General features: G+C 44.6%; 2 protein-coding genes across 2 annotated transcripts; both read left to right on the top strand.

Moving 5' to 3' along the window:
* Positions 1-4,344: 4,344 nt before the first annotated feature.
* Positions 4,345-8,455, top strand: Krt34 (keratin 34). Its single transcript, NM_001008758.2, has 7 exons — positions 4,345-4,750; positions 4,831-4,913; positions 5,740-5,896; positions 6,748-6,909; positions 7,003-7,128; positions 7,309-7,529; positions 8,014-8,455. The coding sequence occupies exons 1-7, from the start codon at positions 4,403-4,405 to the stop codon at positions 8,090-8,092; spliced, it is 1,176 nt and encodes a 391-aa protein (NP_001008758.1). The 5' UTR covers positions 4,345-4,402; the 3' UTR covers positions 8,093-8,455.
* An 8,314-nt stretch (positions 8,456-16,769) lies between these two features.
* Positions 16,770-22,605, top strand: Krt33b (keratin 33B). Its single transcript, NM_001008819.2, has 7 exons — positions 16,770-17,117; positions 18,714-18,796; positions 19,655-19,811; positions 20,615-20,776; positions 20,867-20,992; positions 21,204-21,424; positions 22,161-22,605. Exons 1-7 carry the CDS (start codon positions 16,770-16,772, stop codon positions 22,276-22,278), a joined length of 1,215 nt encoding a protein of 404 aa, NP_001008819.1. The 3' UTR covers positions 22,279-22,605.
* The last annotated feature ends 303 nt before the right edge of the window (positions 22,606-22,908 follow it).

Raw genomic sequence — 22,908 nt, 5'->3', positions numbered from 1 at the left:
TATAGCAGGGAGAGATAGTTACAGGCATCTCCCAATCACAAATCACTCACGTTTTTTTTTAAAAAAAGGCATAGAGTTGGACTAGCAAGAAGGACTATTACCCTAGGACACAGAACCTCAGCTCCCGAACAACTGTTGATGGGAACAAGTATCTGAATATTGAAAGAAACAAGCTTGGGGCTGAGGAGAGCGGTATTTATCAAGAAAGGGCACCTTCCTTCAACTGTAAGGAAGATCCACAGAAATGACTTTATCAAACCCCAGAGGACCCTGAGGACAATTTACAACCTACGCTCGTGAACCAGGATCTTGTGACCTGACACGATCGAGTGGTTCAAACTGCATCTTTGCCACAGTGTCTGCCCCACTCAAAATGCTCATCAGAAATGCACAGGGCGCCAATTTCTCACAAGCTCCCCAGTGGTTGTCATTTTCTGTTTGTTTGAAGCAATGGTCACCAGAATGGGCCTGAGTGGTTTCTATTTGCATGTTCCTGATGACAAAGGACCCTAAGTGTCTTTTTTAATGGCCATATACCTTCTTTAGAGAACTGCCAGTTGGAGCCTTATCCATTTTAAAGATTCTTCTCTTGATTGGTTTTAGGAGATCAAAATAAATTCTGGACCATATTTCCCATCACATATATGAACTGTAGATATTTCCCCCAGTTTCTGAACTCCTTGATTTATTCACTCCCCCATTCTGGGGCTTGGACTCTGAGCTCAGGCCCTTACATGTCAGGCCAGTACTTGTTCACCAAGTTGTATCTCCAGACCGTGTTTATTCTCTTGACGGAGTTCCGCAATTATTTTATTTATTTATTTATTTGTTTTATTTCATGTCTGTGGGCGTGTGTGCATGCACATATGTAAATGTATCACTTTTGTGCAATGCTCGGGGAATCAGAAAAGGGCTTTGGATTCCCTGGAACTGGAACTGCCGAGGGTTGTAAGCCATTGTGTAGGTGCTGGGAACTGATCCTGGGTCCCCCGCAAGAGCAGTAAGTGGCCTGACTGCTGAGCCATCTCTCCCAGCCCTCGATCGAGTTTCTGAAGCACAGTTTTAGCTTACAGGAAGTTTATTCAATTTTTCTGTTGGCTGCCTGAGTTTTTAGGGTCAAACCCAGATTCACAAAGATTTCCTTCTATGTTTTCTTCTACAAGTTTTATAGTTCTGATTCTGATGTTTTGGACTTTGATCCTGTGAGAAATCAAAAATAATTGATCTATTTTGTGTATCTGTGTGTGTAAGGGAGCGCTCCTGTACCGTGTGTATGCAGAGGTCAGAGGGCAATCTACAGCAGTTGATGCTTTCCTTCCACCATGTGAGTCCAGGGATGGAATTCATTTTGTCAGGCTTGGCAGCAAGCATCTTTACCACTGAGTCATCTCACCAGTTCCCTTTTGGGGTTCTCCATTTAGGCCTACCCGCTTTCTAGATTTTAGCGCAGCATCAAACTCTGATTTGAGACCAATTTTGGACTTCTAACTTGTGGAATTTTAAAGAAAAACATTTTTAGTTTTTTTTTTTAAAGTCATTAACTTTGTGGTGGCTTTTAGTGACAATTTCGGAGTTTCGGTTTCTTAAAAAACGAACACAGAAATACTGTGAGAATATGTTTTTGTTTTAATCCCAGGTGTGGGTTGAGGGGGGCTGCTCCAGATGGTCCAAAGTAGCTGGTTATGGTTTGCATCTTGCTCTAGCAGAGACGTGATTTTGACAGCTGTAGGTATTTCTATGATTGTGTGGTGCTTGGAATTCTGGGTGCTTTTCAGAGGATATAAATGCTAGGGCCCCAAGAGGCCTGGTGGTTGTTGGTGGCTGTCGGTGAGTTGTGCCTTGGTTGGTGCTGACCGTAGTTTGTTAAGCAGTTGTGTTCAAAGAAGAAACAAGAAGCAATTAGATATCCTGATGGTGAAGACCAAACTTGCCCCAAGGAACTCAATGCCCAAGTCAGCAGGAAGTGTTCTAATGATGACATTGCCTCCTTTCCCTTCTATGGTTTTGTTCTCCATTTTAGTGTTAGGGGCCAGAAAGGATGGAAGAAAAGGGGTGAAGAAAAAGGAAAGAAAGAAGGACCCACAAAGTAGCCAAAGACCAGTTACCGTAATTCATGGCAACAGCGACAAGAGATCGACACAGCTCTTACTTATTGAGCAACTGCTATGAGCTAGGTTAAATAGTAGGATGTTACTTCAATAAATGTTTATAGCTGTGCTAGAAATTAAATCCATCTGACAGACAAGAACACTGAGGTTTAGAAACTTGCTTACTATCACATTTGGTTATTAGAACTAGGTTCCACCTATGACTATACACAAGACTCTACCATAAAAGTATGAAGAATGGGCTGTCTACATTCAAGTCAATGACATTCTTCAAGGTTGGCCCATATGTCCCAAGGCTCCTCAATGGGTACATTCCAAACTAATTTTCTGTCAAGCCACTCTAAAGACAATAATGGGTCATGACTGATGTAAATTGATGCAATTATATAGTTTGCTTGCTTTTAATTAACTCGTCTACTATATTCTCAGATGCTCATTGGATGGCTTCACAACAGTCAAGTTAATCCTCAAGAAGATAGGTTTGCTGTTCACAAACTGAGCATTAAATGCCTGGAACCCTCCCCCAAGACAGGAAGCTCTGTGCATGCCTTGAGCAGAGATAATGTCTATAACAAAGGGATGCTGTGGTTGTGAACAAATCTTATTTGATCCCCACATTCAGACACATCTTAATATTGTAAATAAATGTGTTCTACAGTTCCCAAAACACTTACAAATGGCTGAAAAAAAAACCCACCCCATTTCCTGGTGTTCCATTGTCATCAACAGACATATGGAAACCAGCAGTTCTCAGTCTTGGGGTGCTTTGAAAAGTTGGGGGGCACATTTAAAAATGTTTGCAGAAGAACAGGTGAGTGACCCACTTGCCCCCTGAAAGGCTCCACCCCCTAGACCCAGTTCCCAAAGAAACATTCCACTGCCTCCCCACTCCCCCTCAACCTCTCACAGGCTGCCCTGTGGTAGGGCCCCTGCCACCAATTTCAGCAAAGACCAGTTGCTCAAGAGCAGGCCTGTCAGAAGGACAGGTGAGGAAGACCCTGTCACCTGAACTGCTCCATGCCCTAGACATTGTTTCCCCAAGACCCATGAAACCTTTTGAGAATTCAGTTTCTTCTCAAGCAGACTGATTCAGCCCGAGAGTAAAGAACCGGCCTGGCCCCAGGGGACTTGTAGAATCGTTACAGGTGAGGAGTTCCCACTGGTTCTGATGAAGCCCACTGATCAGAGCCATCAGTTTGATATTCTTGGACAGGACTTGTGAGCTGAGCTTTAGTTTCCCAAGAGGTAATGCAGAGATAACCATCTCATCTCCACCCATTTTGCACACTTGACAAGAAAAGCACGGAACACTGTGCTCATGGAAGCACTGTAGAGCGAGAATTTTCATTAGGATTATTAATAATTTGGATCATTATTAACTCAACACATGGCTTGGCTTCTTAAGGATAGAAAGGTACAGGGGTGTGTGTGTGTGTGTGTGTGTGTGTGTGTGTGTGTGTGTGTTTCCCTCAATGTCAGAGAACCCATCCAATGGTTCCACATTTGAAAGGTTCCACAATCCTCCAAGAGCTTCATACCCTATGCAGACTGTGGCCTATATTTGGCCAAACCTCCATTTAGAACAATTCCTATCCATCTGTCGGTCTGTCTGTCCGTCCAGTCCATCCATCTATCCATTCATCCATCCATCCATCCATCCATCCATATTTCATTTCACATTCTCATTTCCCTAGCAGCAACACACAACTGTTTCTAGTCTGTCTATCTGCACATTTCTCAAGGTATCAGCCTGCTTGCAGTTCATCCAGATTGAGTTTCCTCTGTGAGGATGATTCCCCTGGATGCTGAGATGTGCGTAGATTTGAGAGGAGCCCCTATGGACGGATGTTTACCCAAAGTGCGTTTTGCCATAGTTATATCAGCAGAACCCCCCAGGAAAGGAATTTCTGATTCCAAACAACCCCACCTCATGTCGCAGGCTACCCTTCCCTCTGAGTAATGGGGTGAGACTTTCGGGACTGTGATGAATCTGCCTCCTTTGAAGCCATCTAATGAAACTCTGGTTTCATCAACCTCTTGTACCCAGGAAGAGGCTGCTGTGACACAAGCGGAATGGAATAATTTTATGGGATGAGGGGGGACTCTTTGAAAGCAGTCTAAGTAGCATATTTTGAAGAAAAAATTAGCTTCAGCACCAGGAAAGAGAATTATGCTAATTCCCGAGCCCCCACCCACTGGTTAGGGTATAAAAAGACCATGAAGGAAGGAGAGACTCAAACCTCACCCAGATCTACCTGCAGCAGCTCACCGCTCCCATCACCTCTCCCAAAACCATGTCCTGTGAGTCTTGTCTGCCCGCCCTGAGCTGCCGCACCAGCTGCTCCTCCAGGCCCTGCGTGCCCCCCAGCTGCCATGGCTGCACTCTGCCTGGGGCTTGCAACATCCCCGCCAATGTGGGCAACTGCAATTGGTTCTGTGAGGGCTCCTTCAATGGCAATGAGAAGGAGACCATGCAGTTCCTGAATGACCGCCTGGCCTCCTATATAGAGAAGGTGAGACAGCTGGAGAGAGAGAATGCAGAGCTGGAAAGCAGGATCCAGGAGAGGAGCCAGCAGCAGGACCCCCTGGTGTGTCCCGCCTATCAGGCCTACTTCAGGACCATTGAGGAGCTGCAGCAGAAGGTGAGGGGGTAGCTGCCTTTTCCTGGCTGGGGAGAGATGCTCAAGTACAAGTGGATCTCACGTTGGAACCATTGTTTCAGATTCTGTGTGCTAAGTCTGAGAACGCCAGGCTGGTGGTGAAGATTGACAATGCCAAGCTGGCCTCTGACGACTTCAGGACCAAGTACGTTAAACCTTATGAGTTGGGTGACTTCTAAACCTTGGTGGCTTGGTCATGGCTTGTTCATGGCTCTGTGGGTCTCATGTTGCCTGGAAGGGCAGGTGGAAGGAATGAGAAAGACATTTCTTTCTTTTTTTATGTCTCATCCTGAGTCTGGCTATAAAAAAAAAATAAGCTTCAAATAGGCATTCAGACTCTAGTCTTTCAGTTGATATGATTGACGCTCCTGTATTGGAAGTGGTTGGGACAAGAGTATTTCTGGGTTTTGACTTTCCTTCTGAGTTGTGGGATATTTGAACATTCATAATGCGCTATCTTGGGGATGGGACCTGAGTCTAAGCACAAAACTCATTTCTTAAGGTGTTTTTACACCATAAACACAGCCTGCATGCCATTTTACACACTATTTGTAGTGCACCTGCATTGTGAATCTGCTCTGTCAATGAAGTCAGATGGGGGAGTTTGAACTGTGGTGTTATATCCCTCAAAGACTTTCAGAGTTTTAAGTGTTTCAGGAATGGAATCTTCTGGTTAGTGATGTTCAATATATATCAAGGTTTCTAGAAAGTTCTTTTTTATAAAACCCCCAAATCTAGAGGTGGGAATAGATTGATTTGGTGTTACACTAATCAAGAACATCCAGAACAGACTGAAGGCTCTACCTTATGGGTGTCTGTGGGCATAAGTAAGTCAAGACCTTCCCCAGCTGATCCACACATAGCAAGAAGAAAACAGAAGACGAAACACTCGTATGGATACACTCATGGAGTTCTTGGTCCAATACCACCCTGAGGAGATATTGGCTGATCCTCCCACCCTGTGTATGCAGGTACCAGACTGAACTGTCCTTGAGGCAGCTGGTGGAGTCAGACATCAACAGTCTGCGCAGAATCCTGGACGAGCTGACCCTCTGCAAGTCTGACCTGGAGGCTCAGGTGGAGTCCCTGAGGGAGGAGCTGCTGTGTCTCAAGAAGAACCACGAGGAGGTATGAAGGAATATTTAAAAATCAAGTTTCACAGTCTCACAGTGACACTTTTAGCATTAAGAGAGGTTTCCCCAAATCAGGAGGCACCAGCTGTGAGAGTCCTTCCCTGAAGGACTTGAAGCTAAGGTCCCAGGAGGACCTTATCGCTGTGTCCTTATTGAGGAGTGAGGTGAGTTGTGGATGCTCCAGCACACAGGTGTGTGTAGGCAGCTGCTAGAGCATGGATGTCCATCCACGAGCCCCCCATCGCTGCTGGTTGCTACCAGTAGGTCCTGGAATTGATGGTGGAGATGGAGGGTAAAAAAGAAAATTAAAGAACTCATGGCTTCTCTCTTCAAGAACTTGCAGTCTAGTGTGGAGGGCAGCTATGGAGTCCTGATGATATAATGTCAGGCTGAGTGAAGTAAGAGTTGTGTGGTGTGCGTAGTAGGAGGAAGCCAGTCTTCCAGAGAGGAGCTGGGGAGCACTTCTCAGAGGCAAGAAAGAGATTTCAACCAACACTTAAGTGTTGCCATTTGAGGATGTAGGCTGTGCAAAGAAGTGGTAAGGTAAGGCATATTTACGTACGACTAAGCATTTAGTACCCAGAGTACTGTGGTGGACCCCAGGAGGATTTGTTTGTACTGAGGACCAGTGTTAGAAGGTTGTGAAGGTGCTTCGGTTTTTGTTTCAGAAATACGTGGCTGTGGTTCCTATTGGAGTTTTGTGGTCATGTGTGCATCTTTGGAATGATCAGGACATTTGTTTTTAGCCCCACTCCCATCCCTTTCTGGGTAGCGCTGTACTCACTTCCCTGTAGCAAGAAGAGAGATCTGTCTTCATAGGCTCATTCTTTTTCCTTCTTCCATTAGGAAGTCAACACCCTGCGCTGCCAGCTGGGAGACCGCCTCAATGTGGAGGTGGATGCTGCTCCCACTGTGGACCTGAACCGTGTGCTCAATGAGACCAGGTGTCAGTACGAGGCCCTGGTGGAAACCAACCGCCGGGAAGTGGAGGAATGGTACACCACACAGGTAGGCATTGAGTTTGTGGTCACTCAGGAACCGAGTATCCCCCCAGGACTGTAGGGCAGGGTCTGATCCTGTCCCTCCCCTTGCCTCTTGCAGACTGAGGAGCTGAACAAGCAGGTGGTGTCCAGCTCAGAGCAGCTGCAGTCCTGCCAGGCCGAGATCATCGAGCTGAGACGCACAGTCAATGCCCTGGAGATCGAGCTGCAGGCCCAGCACAACCTGGTGTGTAGTGTCCAGACCTGCTGCTGAGCAGTGTGGAGTGGGGAGGAGAGTCAGTGGGGTGTCCTTGGGGTCACACACTCTCTCTCTCCTTATCTCTTGAAGCCTGTGACTTCTTTGGAAAGCTATGCTTTCCCTTGAGAGGGAACAGCTCTGTAACAGCCTTCGTCTTCTTCCCCACAGAGAAACTCTCTGGAGAACACCCTGACAGAGAGTGAGGCTCGCTACAGCTCCCAGCTATCCCAGGTGCAGTGCCTGATCACCAACGTGGAGTCCCAGCTTGGTGAGATCCGGGCTGACCTGGAGCGTCAGAACCAGGAGTACCAGGTGCTGCTGGACATCCGGTCTCGACTGGAGTGTGAGATCAACACATACAGGAGCCTGCTGGAGAGCGAGGACTGCAAGTGAGTACAGAATGGACTTTTGGGATTGTATGCATGATGGGCATATTAGACACAGAGACACACACATGGTGGCCATGGTTTAAACTACTCAAATAGCGAGCAAACTGAAAACCTACAATTTTCATCAGTTTGCATCAGTTCAGTAAATGGAGATGAACAAAAGCAGAGGGAATAGTTCCTGTCTCTGAAAGTTACCAATAGAGAGGTGAGGGGTGGGTAGAGAGATTGCCAGTTACAGTCTTACATGTTAGGTAAGGTGGATCTTGCTAAGCTCCATTGAGAGCACAACCATATGAGACAACAGTTTTCCTAAAAGCACAATTGTCCAGTTCTGCACAAGGCATTGTGGGTAAGGGCGAAGGCCATTCTAATTCCAACCGCTGATAATTCGTAGGTTGTTTCTGTAAGTACAAAATACTGTGTGTGCCTTAGGGTTCTCTGACTTCTCCTCTCCAATCCATTGTTAACCTTTGTGTCTCCCCAGCCTCCCCTGCAACCCATGTGCCACCACCAATGCTAGCGGCGGCTGCTGTGGACCTTGTGGCAGCTCTCGTTGCTCTTAAGTGAACTGATCCCCTTTGAAGATGTCAATGAAACCATTTAGTTCAAACTCAGGAACAGTCCCCAGGCCCCTCCTTTGCAAGGACTTCCATTGCCATTAAGAAACATCATCATGACAACTGTGATTTTTAGACAAAGATGTGCTTTCCAGAACCAGCGAGCAAGTTCCTGACCAACTCCTTCAGTTGAAGGTTGAGTCTCTTTGCTGCGCAGGTGTCACATGTCTGCAACTGGAGGTTGGCATAGAGGGCGTTTCCTGTACAAGTCTCCATTTCCTGCCTTCCTTTCTTCTCTGGTGTTCTCTGGAATGCAAGGAGACAACTTCATTTACCTCCCAATAAACTTTATTTCTCTGGCATAGTAAAGGTGTTTCTCATTCATATTCATTCTTTGTAAAATATTCATGACTGTCCCATAAAAATACCTCGAACTAGCAGGGTGGTTAAATGGATCAAATGACTGACCTAGCTATTAGGCTCAAAGGGAAACCTTGAGGGGCAGGGAGAGGTGCTTTCCGTATGGGTGGACTTTCAGCAAGGGCGGGCTGTGCTGAAAAACTTGGCCATGAACACCCAAGCCCATTTTTGTTGTGGCTTCAGGGCCCTTGACTATTCTGAGGCTCCCCTATCCCTCAAGTTTCTCCAATTGTCATCCACAATAGGCATCTTGCTCTTAAAGTATGTGAACCCATCTGCTTTGGCTTTGTAACCCATCTGCTCCTTTTGTTTAGGGGTTTCTTTGAAGGTCCCCCTTTCCTTCAGATTCCCTCCCCCACCACAGTGTCCATGGTGGATCTCTCTCGTTCTCTTTTACTTCAAGCTATCTCTCTTGATTAAAGTCTTGAAGCCTTTCTCCAGAGGTTAGAGGGAAGTCTCTCTCTCTCACTCTGAAGGGTAACTGAGTTTCCCTTCCTCTCCATCAAAGCTGTTCGCTGTTTTCTATCCTTATTGTTATAACAAGTCTTGGTTCCAGTTCCATGTTGTCAGTTACTCATGAAAACGTTTCCATTCATGTCTCTCCACTCCACCAAGTGTTGCAGGATATTTGCTCACAATGAACCTTGAGATTATATTATTCATTGAAAAATCCCTGTTTCTGTTCATGGTGTGGCTCAGGCTTTAGCACACACCTTTAATCCCCCTGGCTGGAACACAGACACATCCTTAGTACACATCTTTAATCCCAAACAACGGAGGTGAAGTTGCTTTGTAGAGGGAAGCACCCATGTTTGAAAGTGCTGTCTAATTGAGTGGCAGACAAAGGGACGAATCAGAGAAAGATCGGACAGAATAGGATATGCCCATGAGAAGAGAGAGGAAGGGGAAGCAACTTAAGAGAGCAGTACAGAGAGAGAGAGAAAAGGAAGGAGCGAGAGAAGGAAGCAGTTATACCAGGATAGTTGTACAGAGGCAATTTGCAGAGAGAAAACAAGCTAGACACAGGTAAAGAAGGAAAGAGCCAATGAATGAGAAGGACAATTCAATCAGCTGAATCAAAGTTAGTCTGACAACCAAGCCTGACGGGACTAATTGGTAAGCAGGTTTGTCTTGTTATCAACTTGTTATGCCTAAGAAATTGCCTTTGTTTTAGATTTCAAATGGTTTATTTGTCCAAAGGTAAATGAAAGTATATTAATTTCGTAAGGACATGTATTTGAGAGTTAAGTAAAATTTTGCTAGAGGAGGCTTACACTAAAAAACAAACAACAGCAACAACAACAACAACAACCCCAAAAAACCCAAAACACCAAAAAAACCCCCAAAACAACAACAACCCCCAAAAACAAAAAGCCCTCAAAAAAAAAAAAAACCAAAAACCAAAAACCAAAAAACAAAACACCATCCAAAGAAAAGCAACAATAACCACCACTCATTCATTGCTCAGATCATCCCATTATGTCAAAGGGAAATTAACTAAACCAATAAGTCATATTGCTACCCATTATATTTATATTTGGCATTGCTCTAAGATACTGCCTTTTTCCTCTCTTCAAGGCAGTTTTGTTCTCCAAACCTTTCTCAAATCAACAATTTTTTTTTTAAATTTCATTTCATTTCATGTGTTTGAGTATTTGGCCTACATTTGAGCCTGTACACACACACACACACACACACACACACACACACACACACACACACACACACCACACCTATGCCCACTCTCAAATCAACAATTTTTTTTTAAATTTCATTTCATTTCATGTGTTTGAGTATTTGGCCTACATTTGAGCCTGTACACACACACACACACACACACACACACACACACACACACACACACCACACCTATGCCCACTCGTGCCCACAGAAGCCAGAAGAGGCTATCAGATTCCCTGTAACTGAAGTTACAGACCTTTATGAGCTGCAAGGAACAGAACCCAGGTCCCCTGCAGAAGCATTAAGTGCTCTTAACTGCAGAACCCTCTCTCTAGGCCCAACAATTTCTTTTTGAAATTTACATCTTTAAAGGGACTTACTTGAGAATCACATGAAAGCATCACAGACTTCACAGGCTAGTCATGCAAAGTAATCAGTGGTAACACACATGTGTTGGTAACTTAAATTCTGAGTCATACCAACAACAATGGATATAGCAGTGATGAATGGGAAAGTGTACATGTAGAAACAGGTCAAATCATGAGCTGTATACCTGTGGATATTATATATATATATATATATACGACTGTGGTTATTAATTTGTGTACCCAACTTTAAAAATGAAATCATTGTATTTCACCTTTCTCTTTAAGACAGGGTAGTCTGGAACTTGACCTGTGGATCATGCAGGGGCTTAAACTCAAAGAGATCTATCTACATGCCTTTGCCTCCCTAGTACTGGCCCAAAGCCTGCATCATTATGCCCAGCATGAACTCTTCGTATTCCATAGCCTATAATTCTAAGGAAGACCAGTCTTCACTGTCTCTCTCAACACACAATTCTCATGTCTTTGCCCCTTTGCCCCATCTTTGAATTTTTAGGTTAACAATCTCTAATTGTTAGGTATTCAGTTATTATTTCATTTAATGCTTTCCAACTGACACAAATGCAACCAATTATCTATTGTTGTATGCCAAACATTATGTCAGAAAAACAGAAACCCTACAAACATACTCCATTCCTGACTCATAGCAGTGTTTACAGCCCGGACTGTGTGACACAAAGAGACGGACATTATTGACGAACAGCAAGATGGCTCAAGGGGGATAAAAATAAAGACTTACAAATATCAGAAGTGTGAGAGAATGATAAGAAAAGACTCAGAACAAGATAATGCCCATTGGGTGCTTTGGAAACCTGTTCATTACATATAGAATTCATCTGCTGTCTTGTTGACTGCAGGCCCTTCAATTGCAAAAGAATCATCTTCTAATCAAATCAGAGTGTAAACTCCATTCTGTGAGTGGAATGAATAAGGAAGAGTTACAGTGGTGAGGAGTCACGATAAGATTATTAAAACTTTATGTACCTCCCACAGTTCTGACTTCAATCAACTCTTCTTACATATTAGCATAATTCTGAAATAAAATTTGATAGCACATGTTTGGACAGATGGCAGTGTGTAGGTTCAAGAGGAGGGAAAGTTTTTCTAAGGATTACATTTGTCTGATAGGGAAATGAGGAATTGGGAGGAGTTTTTATAATTTGATGGTTTATTTTCTAACTTAGAATGTAACAGAATTGTGACAGTCAGGTGAAACTGCTTGACAGCTTTGTAGATTGCAATAGACAGTGCTTTGAATGTTTATCTATGAGATTTTCTTGCAAGGGAAGTTGCCATGTGATATATCTGGCAACTGCGGACAGGCTGACTTGTAATGGGACCTGGAAGCTTGTAGACTTGGGTTGCTGTACAAGGAAGACATTTTAGGAAGCTGCTGAGAGAAACCAGGAACTGAGATGGGTGGGTTGGGGAGGGGATGCTGGAGTTTGGAGGACTCCTCTACCATATGGAAAACTGATTGGAGATGAGGAAAAAATGAAAAAAAGATAGGAAGAAATCATACTGGTTGAACACTATTAGGGTTCTCTAGATAAACTAACCAACAGGATCTCTAGAGAACTCAAATCACTAGATCTATCATTTATCTATCATCTATTTATCCATCTACCAATGCATGTATTTATCTTTTATTTAAGACAAATAGATATATAGAAAATATTATGGAGGATTGGCTCATATCATTATGGAGACTGAGAATTCTGTACTCTTTAAGCTGATGGCCCAGGAAAGGCATTTGTGTAGCTCCATCTTAAGCCTGAAGGCTCGAGAATCAAAAGAGATGATGGATCAGGTAACAAGGTTAGAAGGTATAAATGTCTGAGGTCAGGATTAGACTGGTGCCATAGCTCAAGAAAGAAGAGTGATTCCAACATCCTTACTATATTTTTTCTTTGAGCCCTCAGTTGTTTAGATGATGCCCATCTATATTGGTAAAAAATGATCTTCAATATAATTCCCCCCCGGAAACTCTTCATAAATCCATCCAGGAGTAGCCTTAATCAGTTATTTAGCATCCCTCACCCAAGTCAAGTTGACACATAAAATTATCATTACAAACTCCTACTGTGGGTCTAACATAATCTCCTCTTTTAAAAACTGATTTGTTTATTTTATTTTATATGTTTGAATATTTAGCTGACATGCATATATAGGCAATGTGTGTGTGTGTGTGTGTGTGTGTGTGGTGTACCTGCTGTCCAGGGAGGTCAGAAGAGGATATTGGATCCCCTTGGATTGCAATTTTAGAAGGATGATTGTGAGTTGTCATGTGCATGCTGGAAAAAAATCCAGGTCCTTTGCAAGAGCAATAAGTGCTCTTAACTATTGACCCAACTCTCTAGACCCCTGGGTCTGAAGTTTTGGGGCTTCCTGAAATAAAACAATGCTGATATAGAGAGCTTCGAAAGAATGGCTGGATTTGTTTGAGAGATATTTAAGAGTTGTAGTTATGGATGTAAGAGTTAAGACCACTGAAGGGAAGCAGATAGACGACAAAAAGAGCCTAGGGGACAACTGACAGAAATGACAGAGTTGACACGGTGTGCTTCAAAAATCCCCAACATGAGGTTCATAGCTTGTTTTTCCAGATCTCTGAGGACACCTGGGTGCAGCAATTGGAGAGGAAAATGGAGGAGCAGCTGAAGTGACATGGAAGCCAAAAGAAGTTAAGAGTTTCACTGAGGGGGGTGGTCAACAGATCAAGAAAGAGGAGAGTTAGCTTGGATATGAAAATAGGGTGTTCACTGGTGACTATGAAGCGACAGTCTGTAGGATGCTGGGGAAGAAGCAGCATTCTCATAACTCCTTCAAGGTCACCTCAAATAATGAACCAGGCAGTGGTTGTAATGCAAGGGTTTGCTGTACATTTGCACTCAAGCCTCTTGATTTGCTAAAAACCAAAACACAACGAAACCACAAACAAACAACAAACACACCCAATCCTGTGTTAGCATTTGCTCTTTCCCTTGACATGTAGAGCATTCTACACATCAGATTTCAATCCATGCTCTGCGTGTTCCCCTAATCTCACCATCCCCAGGTAGAGTAAAATCATTGTTAGGGCTGATGTGATTGTGATCGCCATGGAAGCCTGATGCCTCGAGTTGGACCTCTGGAATCCATGCAGAGGTAGAAGGGGAGAAATGGCTACTGAAATGTGTCTGATTTTGGCATGCTTGTGTGCCTACACGCATGCAGACCCATAATGACAATAAATATATACAACTTTAAAACATCATGAAGTTGCGTTGTTTGGAACTGCTGCCCATTCTTCTATCCTAGGGTGAAGAGAAGCATGAGTGGACTTGGTACTTCTCGACTAGGACCCCTTTTTGATATGAGAAATCTTGCTTGTCCAGTGATTCCATTCATGACCCTGTGTACAGCCACATGTAATAAATCTGTGTGAGGAGTCCAATACATTATCTAACATTTTCAAAAGAAATATGATATGTCCTGATGTGAATTTCAAACAGTAAATTCTGGCCACCATAAACATGACTTTGGGAAAGGGAAGGGAGGTTTCCTCTTGACTTTAAAGACAGGGAGGGTGTCTCCAGACAAAGACTTGCCCTGACTTCACTCTGTGGTTAAATACTACTTCTGAGTTTGTGTGTGATCTCTGACATGGAAATAGCCTTGGCTTCTGTAATGAATAGTGTCCTTAAACCTCAAATGTCGTTAGCTCACATCTTGAGACCAGAAGCCTCAGCCACAGCGTCTGACACAATGATACAGGTAACTATAAAACCTTTCTGGTTGTTGGGATTTCGTCTGCCCATCGTGCTTATTGAAGGAGCATTGTCAAGAGACAATATCATCATTTATATAAAGTTGAGAACACACAGTATAGACAGTAAACAGGATAGGTGAGAAGCACTTATTTCTAAGAATTCCTAGGAAACAAATATTTTTCTTTTCTTAACAGATCATCATCCTTCCAGCCACATATATAATACATAATATATAAAACGTATAATATATCTCAATACAGTATTTATATATTTACATATATATTTTCCACTCAGGAGTCTCTTTTTCTAATTCTACCGTATCCTTTTGAACATACAATAATCTTTTCCACAGATTATTATGCTCTGACCAAGGTGGAAACTATAGTAACAGTTAACCTTCATGGATGCATTTTCTCATTTACAACAAATGATTCCTTTTTTACTCATTAATTTTCTCTTTTGAGGCTCATGATGAAGAAAAAGAGAAGGATGGGAGAAATTAAATATAATGATTTCACATATGCTCTGGGTTGTGTGAGTTCATTCAGTTGGACTTAGATCAGCTTGCTGCTGCCTTTAAAGACACTTGGTCCACATGTCACAGTAGAACCATTTTACAAGAAGAGTCAGGAAGGCAGACAGAGACTGTGAGTACCTAGCATTAGCCTGAAAAGACCACCCGTTCACTTAAAGCGTGTTTTCTTGGAGCTAGCCCTTCCTCGGAAATGACTTCCAGAATCACCGAGGAACGCGCACCTTATCGTTTTACAGTCTCGACTTGTTCCCGACCCATTAAACAAATACTCAGTGTGGATGTTTTCCTTACTCAATAGGATTAGTTTCAGATAACGTTTGGCTGGCCCCACAAATGTAAACAGCCTTAAAATATGTAGAATTGCCTTTCCTGAGAATAATGGAAAAAGAGTATGGTCCCGGCACACATTTGAAGAATGGCCTGAGTGGTAACCATGTGATAGGAGGTAGCATGATTTTCAAGAAGGAGGAGGAGGAGGAGGAGGGGGAGGAGGAGGAGGAGGAGGAGGAGGACAAAAAGGGGAAGGAGGAGGATAGAGAGAGAGAGAAGGAGGGAGAGGAGAACATTAAGAAATACCTTTTGTATTTGGGATGCTGATCTATTAGATATGAAATCTCTGATTGAAAGCTCCACCTGTAATAGCAGCATGAAGGCAGAGGATGAGTTGGCTGAAATGTTCCGACAGCCATGAGATGTCACCTTATTGTGTGCAAATGTGTTGGCTTTGAGATTCTTGGGAGAGCTAGGCTGAGGGATTTCTACACTAGATTGACTAGGGCTTTTTCTTTCTTTCTTTTCAACTTCTAGTGGGAATAATGTGGTCTTGGTAAGTAAGTTTTCATTAGAATAGAAATGACTTGGATTCTTAAAAAAAGAAGAATAGATTTGTTTCTTGGTTCATTCTGGTTGGGAAGGTGGGGGATGGGAGAAACGCCGCCAGGCAAAGGCTGGGTTCAACTGAATTCAGTCAGCTTATCCATCTTATAGTAAAGGTCTTGGAAGCGACAGAGTGTCATGGGACAGTGAGAATAGGACCACCAGAATTAGGGAAGTCTGCTTTCGATCTTGGTTCCATCCTGGTGGTCCTGTAGGATCTTGAGAAAACTCCAAAGCTACCTTACAAACTCTTAGAGGGTTCTGTGGTTCCCAAAGGAATTGATGGATATGAGGTATCTAGAGAACTCAGTGTCTGGTGCAAAGTGGGCACTCAGGCAAGTAGAAGCCGATTACAGCCAGGGTATATGCAGGCAGATACTGTATTACACTGTGTGCAATAACTACCCTCGAAGTATCCCTATGTGGACACGATGGCACAGATGAAGCCCCAAAGACTCCCTGTAGGAAGAGGTTAACATCGTCTCTACCCACTTGGATGATATGATACTGAGCTGGATTGTGTTTTCTGATGTTAGCTTTTGGGATTCGCTACCAACCATTTGGGTTTCCAAGGAGATGCTCAGACAGTTTCCTCACAGACTCTTCACTAGGGATGAGCTGAACAAGGCACAGAGCTTTCCAAAGCTTAGGAGAAAGCAATCAGAAGCACTCCAGATCTAGGGCCAGAAGCCGCCGTAACTTAATGGCCAGCGAACAAGTGCTACAGTTGGCAAAGTTGGTTACTTTGAAGCCAAACCATGAAGCTCTTTCTGCACTAACCAGCATGATTAGGTGAGGAGTCCTGACATAGCAGGAAGCCAAAGTAAAACATTTTATGAGCCAAAGGACTCATGTGAGGTGGCTAAATAACAAATGGGAAATTGGTAATGGGTGCAAAAGGAGGGTAATGTTTTACGTGGTCACCACACCCACCACTGACAGGATATAAAGCTCCAAAGAGGACCAGGTCTTATACCAGACACAGGATATCAGGCCTAGAAGCTGACTCTTGTAAATCTGCTCCCTCCAGCACCATGTCATACAACTGCTGCCTGCCCGCCCTGAGCTGCCGCACCAGCTGCTCCTCCAGGCCCTGCGTGCCCCCCAGCTGCCATGGCTGCACCCTGCCCGGAGCCTGCAACATCCCCGCCAATGTGGGCAACTGCAATTGGTTCTGTGAGGGCTCCTTCAATGGCAATGAGAAGGAGACCATGCAGTTCCTGAATGACCGCCTGGCCTCCTACCTGGAGAAGGTGAGGCAGCTGGAGAGAGAGAATGCAGAGCTGGAAAGCAGGATCCAGGAGAGGAGCCAGCAGCAGGACCCCCTGGTGTGCCCCGCCTACCAGGCCTACTTCAGGACCATCGAGGAGCTGCAGCAGAAGGTGAGGGGGTGGGCATCGTAGTGACAGTTTATTTATTCAAGTTGAGCATAGTGCTGTCTGAACAGGGCTGAGGGTGTTTACAGATAATGTTGGCCTATCCCGGGTCTGAAGTGAGAAGGTTTTGGAAATCCATTTGTGAGTCAATCACGGTAATGGAATTATCTGGATTCAGCATTAGTGCCCAATTAGCCAGAGTATCCTAACATGCTTGTCCCGAACTAGAATAAGTCATTAAAAAAAAAGTTTCTTATGATGTTTCTTTCTTGCTCTAGGACCAACTATAACATTAAAAAGTACTATGCACCTGAGTTAGCTTTTCGAGCTAAAGGATTTCTATACGAGTCCTCAAATAGTTAAAGCATTTTAAACTTGTAGCAAGTACTGTAAAAGACAGTTTTGGTAAACCAGGAGCTCCACTAACACACACACACACACACACACACACACACACACACACACACCACACACACACACACACACTAACACACACACACCATTCACTAGGACACTATGTAGGCAAATGGCATACAGGACAGACAGGAGTAGAGCCCACATAAAGGTGGGATATGGGAGGCTTCGCAAAATGTCGGTATCAGAGTGGAGTTTGAATGACAAGCAGGGATTGGTGTGTGTGTGTGTGTGTGTGTGTGTGTGTGTGTGTGTGTGTGTGTAGGTCAGAGGATAGCCTAATGTCAGTCCTAAGTGTTGTCCACCAATTTTTTTTTTCTGAAACAGAGAGACCCATTGGCTTGAACTTGTCAAGTAGGCTGGCTGTCAAGCCACAGGGCTCTGATTGGGATTATACATTTTTTTTTAAACTTTAGTTCTAGGGAGTGAACTTGGGCCCTCATTTTGCAAAGCAAGCACTTTACCAACGGAACTGTCTCCCAGACCCCAACGAGTAGGAGTTTATATCAGACTGTGTAAGCCATTGGTTCCTGGAGGGAACTATCTGTCCACCGCCCTATAGTCCTGACAAAGTAAACGTCAGAAAGGAGTAGTATGATTGGAGTGTCCTTATTTGTTTAACTCGCATTTGGTGAGCATTAGGCAAAGTTCTAGGGTTGGGGTCAGGGGTAAAATGCTGAGTAAGAGATTCTCGCATCAGCGGGCGAGCACAGCCTAGTAGAGTAGAGAGATCTGGGGGAGAGCAAGCACAGCAAAGCCCTGCTGTGGGAAAAGTGTACATGGGAGGTGTGGACAGGGGGCAGCAGGGTTCCAACAGAGGAGGTGTGAGAGGATAAGGAATTCATCCTGTATGTCTGGGATGTGCCTAATTTTAGTATCCCAGGGATGCTCTCCCTTCTAAGTGTAGAGGGAACACTGGTCACATGACCTGAGGCTTGATCACCCAGCAGACTCAGTTTCTACAGGAAGTCTAGAGACAGCCCTAGAAGAGTGGAAATCATGACTGCACTCATTGGCTGTGGGTGAAAGAACACTGGCATTCAAACCACACGCTTCCTTTCCGGCATCCGTGTTACATTCTATCCCAGCACTTTGAGGCCTGCTTTACCACCGATGGGAAGATCTGAAAGGATATGGGAGCAATTGGGAAGAAATAATGTATCTCATGTCACAATCAATCCTCTGCAGATTCTCTGTGGCAAGTCCGAGAACGCCAGGCTGGTGGTGCAGATCGACAACGCCAAGCTGGCTGCTGATGACTTCAGGACCAAGTAAGACACCCGTAGTGACCAGAACAGCCCAAGGAGAGGGTGAATTGCAAAGTGATGGCTCTTTGTTCTGAGGATGTGCCAGAGAGCTCACAAGTGCTCTTGCGACTTGGGTTAAAGTTAGATTAAAAGCCAAGGACTCTTCACTGAGAGCTGAGGGGTCTGTGCTTCAAGTTCAGCTTGAAGAAGTGTAAGAGACCATTCATTCTTTACCCTTTTGAACTCAACACTCTGACTTTAAAAGCAACTTTCATATTGGCCTTACCATACACATTAGTTGTTACCAATGCAACCAAAAGGAGTATTAAGCCATAAAAAATAGAAGGCAAAAGCCCCCCTTTTTCAGTGAATTATCAGTATTTTCAGGTATGATTGTGCTCATAATACTATTTTGATATTTTATAGAGTTAATAATAGGATTTCACTCATATAGCTCCTTCATCTTCAGGCCAACACGATGAAGTTTTAGTTCTGTCTTCATTTTACAAACAAGGCTCAGGGAGGGTAATGAATCCATCCCCAGCCATTTAATGGCAAGGCTCTATCTGAGGGACTTTGAATTTCATGACTCTCAGCGTGGTTGGAAAGGAAGGGAGATATGTTGTAGTAGAACTAGGAAGGGTAGCAATTCAAGAAGGTGAAGGCTATGCTTCCTTGACAGCAACTTGTGAATGGATTCCTAGGACAATTGTAGTGAATGTGAATGGAACCACACACAGACAGGACACCCAACTTACCACAGTGATGCTGTTCTTTTACAACACTTAAAATGGACTGGCCTCAGAGTAGGACGAGTTTGACCAGGTTATCCAAACAGAAATGTTTCCTCTTTGATGCCTTCTGCCTTGTCTATGTGTGCAGGTATGAGTCGGAGCTGTCTCTGAGGCAGCTGGTGGAGTCAGATATCAACGGCCTGCGCAGGATCCTGGACGAGCTGACTCTGTGCAAGTCTGACCTGGAGGCTCAGGTGGAGTCCCTGAAGCAGGAGCTGCTGTGTCTCAAGCAGAACCACGAGGAGGTAAGAAAGTCCCAGCTACCAACATCTCAATACTGAGGGTACCACGATTCCTGAGCAGGGGAAGGGAAGCCTTGGTGGGCTAGATTAAAGCAACGTCTTTCTTAGTTGCTCAAAGGAAAGCTGAGAGATGATTGAGTGATAGGCCCAAGCTGATCTCTTTCCCAGGAAGAAGTATGGCCCTAGACTCACACGAATTTTGTTGTTTTCTGAATAGTTTTGAAATCAATGGTGAAGTTTAGAAAAGAGAGTGTTTTTGTGCTTTGCGAAGTCTAGGTGAATGGACTCCAAGCTAGTAGATGGATGGTTGGGTGTGTAGATAAATGGATGGGGAAAACATGGGAGACTAGTTTTAACAGGCAGGATATGATATCAGAGGACACAGAATGAGTGGACACCATTAACCTGTGTTTCTTCATATTCAAGTAGCAACAATTAAAAATCGCTTGTCACACTGGGCTTAGCACACAACGAATGCAAAATCAGAAGGAAATGATAGAATCTTGGAGTCCCAAGAAATATTGGCAACAACTTAACCAAGAATCTTCATACATAGATGAGGGAAGGACCTCAGACAGAGTCACCAGGGGTGATGTACATAAACTGGACTCAGGTTTTATAACTTCAAGTCAATGCTAAAATATTCTCTTTCCTCAAAATTGTGTCTACAGTCAACTTGCCTCTTAGAGACATCCATCCTTTCAAACCCTTTCGCATTCATCTTTTAAAAAGTGTGCTTTGTGTGTGCTTCTTAAAGTCCAAAGGTCTCCTTAGTTCTGAGGTCCATGCTTTGCCTTCCCCACCAGGAAGTCAACACCCTGCGCTGCCAGCTTGGAGACCGCCTCAACGTCGAGGTGGACGCTGCTCCCACTGTGGACCTGAACCGTGTGCTCAATGAGACCAGGTGTCAGTACGAGGCCCTGGTGGAAACCAACCGCCGGGAAGTGGAGGAATGGTTCACCACACAGGTGGGCATTGAGTCTGTGGTCACTCAGGAACCGAGTCCCCAAGGACTGTAGGGCAGGGTCTGATCTTGTCCCTCCCCTTGCCTCTTGCAGACTGAGGAGCTGAACAAGCAGGTGGTGTCCAGCTCAGAGCAGCTGCAGTCCTGCCAGGCCGAGATCATCGAGCTGAGACGCACAGTCAATGCCCTGGAGATCGAGCTGCAGGCCCAGCACAACCTGGTGTGTAGTGTCCAGACCTGCTGCTGAGCAGTGTGGAGTGGGGAGGAGAGTCACTGGGGTGTCTTTGGGGTCTCTCTCTCTCTCTCTCTCTCTCTCTTTCTCTTTCTCTCTCTCACTTCTTATCTCTTGAAGCCTGTGACTTCTTTGGAAAGCCATATAGGACCCTTGAGAGGGAACAGCTCTGTAACAGCCTTCGTCTTCTTCCCCACAGAGAAACTCTCTGGAGAACACCCTGACAGAGAGTGAGGCTCGCTACAGCTCCCAGCTATCCCAGGTGCAGTGCCTGATCACCAACGTGGAGTCCCAGCTTGGTGAGATCCGGGCTGACCTGGAGCGTCAGAACCAGGAGTACCAGGTGCTGCTGGACATCCGGGCCAGGCTGGAGTGTGAGATCAACACATACAGGGGTCTGCTGGAGAACGAAGACTGCAAGTGAGTTGCTGGCACCATGAGGCACACTCAGAGTGCCTTAAGAACAATACAGGGACTTTGCAAGTGAAGTTCAGATACCAGGATATCTCTAGAGACCAGTATAAGGTACTTGTCAGTACTAACTGGGCTAAAGATATTTTTCTCTCTGGAAGATAGTGACAAGGTGACTGTATTCCCCATTGGCGATTCTTTGACTGCTGTGTCTTCCTGGATGGGTTTTGACATGCAAAGGAGATAGAAAACTCAGGCGACCATTGTTTGATTAAACTAAAACTCTAGGTCCACTGTTTTTTTGTTTTTTTTTTTTTAAAACTCTTGTTAAAAATCACCTGAGAGAAGGAACTTAATCCAATAAGGCAATCTTCTAGTGCATTCGAGCATCTCTAAGGAGAGGGCTCAACACACAGTAGATCAGGCCACGTGCCAGCTCAGGCAGCCTATTTAGAAGCACGATTCTCTTGCAAAGTTTGCATCCATGGGGTGGATATCACCAATCCCGGTTTCTAGGTTGGAGGTAGAGGCTTAGAGGTCGAAGTGACTCCCCTGTGTTATTCAGAAGGCTGGACTCCATTGCTAGTATTGTAATTCTCTTCTATGACTGTCTCTGAACTCTGTAGAGGGAGTGAACGGAACAAAGTGTGCTCTGTAAATAAGGGAATGGGCTTCTTGCCTTTAGGCAACTCTGCTTTCCAAGAACTCACTTTCTCATGCTGACTGTAATGATCCTGTGTTCTAGGCTGCCCTGCAACCCCTGTGCCACCACCAATGCCTGTGACAAGCCCATTGGACCCTGTGTCACAAATCCTTGTGTCACACGCCCCCGATGTGGACCCTGCGGTACCTTTGGCTGCTAAATACCCTGAGGCCAGCAGGAGGATTGCATGAAGTCAGAAAGAAAGCTGGTGGATCAGCTCAGCCTCTTTGAATCCACATCCAGCACCTTAAGGATCATGGTCTGGAAGAAGAACAAAGGCCCTAGTGCTGTGGTCTGTTTCTGAGTCCAGGCCCACTGGACCATCTTCATCCAGGGCTTCTCTGTGATCACCCCTGCTCCTGTTCTGGTGGTTTAAAAGGTCTGAGCTGTGAAGGGGCCACACAAGGTATTTTGTGGTTCTCACTGCTTCTTCTACCCTTTCTTGCAGTTTTCCAAAAACCTAATAAATTTTCCTCTTGCAAACAGATATGAGTTTCCCTTGTATTCATCTTTTTTCACAGTGTTTGTTCTCTGTCGGACTCTTACGAAGAATGCAGAAGGGGGCTTGATAGCTTAACCCTGTCCTAATATTCACCAGACACAGTTAGTGCCAGCATCCATGTAGGCTCGCACTAAACGGCAGAACACTCTCCCCTCCAATATTCCTGAATTATTACTTACTAAAACCTATATTCCACCAGACCCAGGCCTGTAGCCTTCCTGGGCCACAATCTTTGACCCTTACATGTTGGCGGTCTCTCTGTTTCTCTGTCCTCAAGCCTGATCCCTC

Source organism: Rattus norvegicus, chromosome 10 (genome assembly GCF_036323735.1).
Source record: "Rattus norvegicus strain BN/NHsdMcwi chromosome 10, GRCr8, whole genome shotgun sequence".
In the NCBI taxonomy this organism is placed as follows: Eukaryota; Metazoa; Chordata; class Mammalia; order Rodentia; family Muridae; genus Rattus; species Rattus norvegicus.
Note: the sequence above shows the minus strand (reverse complement) of the source record. Positions and strands in the feature narration are given on the sequence as shown.

Coding starts and splice junctions, on each gene's coding strand:
- Krt34 (NM_001008758.2), top strand. CDS start 4,403: ATGTCCTGTGAGTCTTGTCTGCCCGCCCTGAGCTGCCGCACCAGCTGC. Junction 4,751..4,830: donor TTGAGGAGCTGCAGCAGAAG/GTGAGGGGGTAG, acceptor CCATTGTTTCAG/ATTCTGTGTGCTAAGTCTGA. Junction 7,129..7,308: donor TGCAGGCCCAGCACAACCTG/GTGTGTAGTGTC, acceptor TCTTCCCCACAG/AGAAACTCTCTGGAGAACAC.
- Krt33b (NM_001008819.2), top strand. CDS start 16,770: ATGTCATACAACTGCTGCCTGCCCGCCCTGAGCTGCCGCACCAGCTGC. Junction 18,797..19,654: donor GCTGATGACTTCAGGACCAA/GTAAGACACCCG, acceptor CTATGTGTGCAG/GTATGAGTCGGAGCTGTCTC. Junction 19,812..20,614: donor TCAAGCAGAACCACGAGGAG/GTAAGAAAGTCC, acceptor CTTCCCCACCAG/GAAGTCAACACCCTGCGCTG.